Genomic DNA, 3396 nt, shown 5'->3' with positions numbered 1-3396 from the left:
ATATATATATATATATATATATATACAACTTGGTTTCATACCGAAATTTACAGCCAAAAAAGAACATTGACTTATACTCCGAGATGACTTTGGAAAACCTAAGATTCCACGGTGAACTGCAGCAGGGTTTGGAAAGATAAGCATGATGATTGGATGTTTATGCCTGAATGCTAGAATGACTTGTAAGCTGAAAAACATGGCACAAGTTAATAAGTGAATATATTAAGATACTGCTGTAGTATGGCCGTGATCCGAACAGTTAGAAGACGATAGCGAACTAATAAGTATGAACACAAGAATATTGCCTCTCACGCATGTATTTACACACGTGCATGCACACAGACATGCAGAATCGAATTTAGGGACAGTGAGTGCTGTAGCATGACAGAAAAGATATTGCTCGATATTCATCACGTTACTAGAGAAATTCAATAAAACAAGAGTAAAACATCAACAAGACTGAAATTACCAACTCCTATTGCCACTACGATTTTTCTTACACACATACAGAGAACACAGAAATATTGCAAGAACTCTCAGCATGGCCCCCAATAACAAAACCCACTTAAAATTTCATTGCCCTTAAACTGCAGAAAGTAATTTCATATACCAATCTAGCTTTTGTTGAGGAATATCATGTTTAAAACTATTTTTTGTTGAGATATGTCAAGTTAATTGAGGCAACATGACTTGCAGAAAATTCTAACTCTATTTCTAAGGTAGATATTTAACATCAATACTGGAATAATGATGTTAAATTTGATTTGGCAGCGTAAAAACTAAGGGACCTTGCTGAACCTATGATCACCCATGATTGTCTTACCTTTTTCCTGGCACACTGAATTCAGGACCACATTATCCAATGTCACCTATTTTTATTTTAACCTTTTTACTGCAGAAACCAGACATATCTAGTTGAAATTTCATTGCCCTTAACTGCAGAAAGCAATTTTAAAGACCAAACTAACTTTTCTTAAGGAATGTCATGTTTGAAACTATTTTCTGTTGAGATATATCAAGTTTACAAAGGCAAAGAGACTTACAGAAAACACCAATTCTATTTTTTTGGGCGATATTTAACATCATTCCGAAAACAATGAAATTTAATTTTGCAGTTAAATGGTTAAATTGTCCCACCCTCAATTCTAGATTGGTACTTATTGATGCTTAAAGACAATTTCAAATTGTTTTATTCCCCTTTTATGATGGAAACCAGATATATCCACTCCGAATATCTTTAACTGCAGAAGGCAATTTTGAGTACCATTCTGTTGCTTGTTGAAGAATGTCGTATTTGAAATTATTTTCTGTTATGTCAAGATATGCCAGGTTTACTGAAGCAATGTGTCTTGCAGAAAATACCAATTCTAATTTTTTTTTTTTTGGTAGATATTAAACACCATCCCTCGAATAACCATGAAATTTAATTTCACAATTAAAAGGTTAAACAGAACCGCATAAATCATTTAGCTAAGCTCCCTTACTCTAGCTCTCTCTCCCATTTAAAGCAATTTCACATCTTTTAAATACACACACACACACACAACGTAAAATGTATTCCAGCAATACTCCAACATGGGAAAAACACAACCATTAATTAATCCTTTTTTTTTAAATTAAACATACAAACTACAAAACAGTAGGGAGTCAAATCTCTGTCCGCCCCCCCCCTCTCCTTTACTACTTTATCACAGATGTAGTTATTTCACAAACAACTACATCTGTGATACATATACACTAATTAACAAATAATCCAATATGTAATTATACACACACATACACAAAATGTATATAATAAATAACTAGATAATATATGTAACATGGACATGTACATTATATATACATATATATATATATATATATATATATATATATATATATATATATATATATATATATATATATATATAAATTATAATATAGGGTATCTAAAAGATACCGCCACACTGAAAATAGCAGTCAAATCTTGACTCTAAACCACAATAAATGTTCATATAGCAGAAAGAGCGAAGACGAAGACCATTTATTGTGGTTTAGAGTCAAGATTTGACTGCTATTTTCAGCGTGGCAGTATCTCTCAGATACCCTAAATTATAATTTTAAATAATTGTTACCTTTGATGGTTTTTATTCCCATGCTGGCCACTTGATAAGATCGATATTTTTATATACCGATCTTATCCTTATTTATATAATATACAGTATATAACATATAAACATTATATATATAACATACACATAATATATATAATGTATATAATATACATAACGTGTGTGTATGTATTGATACTTACTCTGAGGTTGTGGTAACTCCACCAGCTGGTAAGTGGGTGTGTTTGAAGGCACTGTTGTTGGTGTCGTCACACCCACTACGGACTGGTTGCTTATGAACCCATAGCCACCGTAATAGCTGGGCTGGTACCCTTGGTATGAAGAATAAGCATCTAAATTCTAGAAGAAAAAAACAACAACAGTAATAATAATAATAATAATAAATAATGAGAAACAAGAAAAAAGTAAAACGGAATTGACAGAGATAGAATTCTGAACATTCAGAAAGAGAAGAAAATTTTGAAGAGATCAAACTAATAATATTAATAAGTAATAATAATAATAATAATAATAATAATAATAATAATAATAATAATAATTTCAAATTTTGGCACAGTTTTGGAGGAGAGGTAAGTCAATTACATTGAACCCAGTACTTAACTGGTACTTATTTTATCGACCCCAAAAAGATGAAAGGCAAAATGAACCTCGACGAAATTTGAACTCAGAACATAAAGATGGAAGAATTGCCGCTAAGTATTTTGCTAGGCGTGCTAACCATTCTGTCAGCTTGCCACCTTTATAACAACAACAATAATAATAATTAATTCGTCTTATTGGCCACAAGGGCTAATATCAATTAAAAACATGTAAGGACAAAAAAATTCTTGGCTATTAAAGTTGTAGAAGTAGCCACATGTACTTCCACCAATGTCTTAATTAATAGCGACCTCTGCAACTTTAATGAGACCAAAGAGGGTCAAGTTGGCAGAGTGGTACTTTGTAGTTGGTACTTTGTAGGTGGTACTTTGTAGTTGACCACTGGCTCTACAGATAATGCCTGGAACCAACCAAGACACTTCAACTACCAAAGTTGTTGTCTACCTAACTGGCTGTAATATCTTAAGTGCTATACCGCTCCTCTTTAGCAATGAACTTCTTTGACAGGCAAGCATAGATGTGGTTATACTATCATCCTCATCATTTAAATTCCATGTTCCATACTGGAATTGGCTGGATGGTATGGCAGGATTCATTAGGACTGCATCGTGTTATCAAACCACAACTCCCAGTTTAACCCTTTCGTTACCAACCCGGCTGAAACCGGCTCTGACTCCGAGTACAA

At 33.0% G+C, this 3396-nt stretch overlaps 1 protein-coding gene across 1 annotated transcript in view; it reads right to left on the bottom strand.

Annotated features, from left to right (window-relative positions):
- LOC106883803 (eyes absent homolog 1-like) overlaps positions 1-3396 on the bottom strand; it is a 76051-nt gene that overhangs the window by 48263 nt on the left and 24392 nt on the right. The window contains exon 5 of the mRNA XM_052975954.1: positions 2294-2450. Within this exon, the coding sequence (XP_052831914.1) occupies positions 2294-2450 (157 nt within the window). The remainder of the gene's footprint in view (positions 1-2293; positions 2451-3396) is intronic.

The sequence above is a fragment of the Octopus bimaculoides genome, chromosome 23 (genome assembly GCF_001194135.2).
Source record: "Octopus bimaculoides isolate UCB-OBI-ISO-001 chromosome 23, ASM119413v2, whole genome shotgun sequence".
Lineage (NCBI taxonomy): Eukaryota > Metazoa > Mollusca > Cephalopoda > Octopoda > Octopodidae > Octopus > Octopus bimaculoides.
Note: the sequence above shows the minus strand (reverse complement) of the source record. Positions and strands in the feature narration are given on the sequence as shown.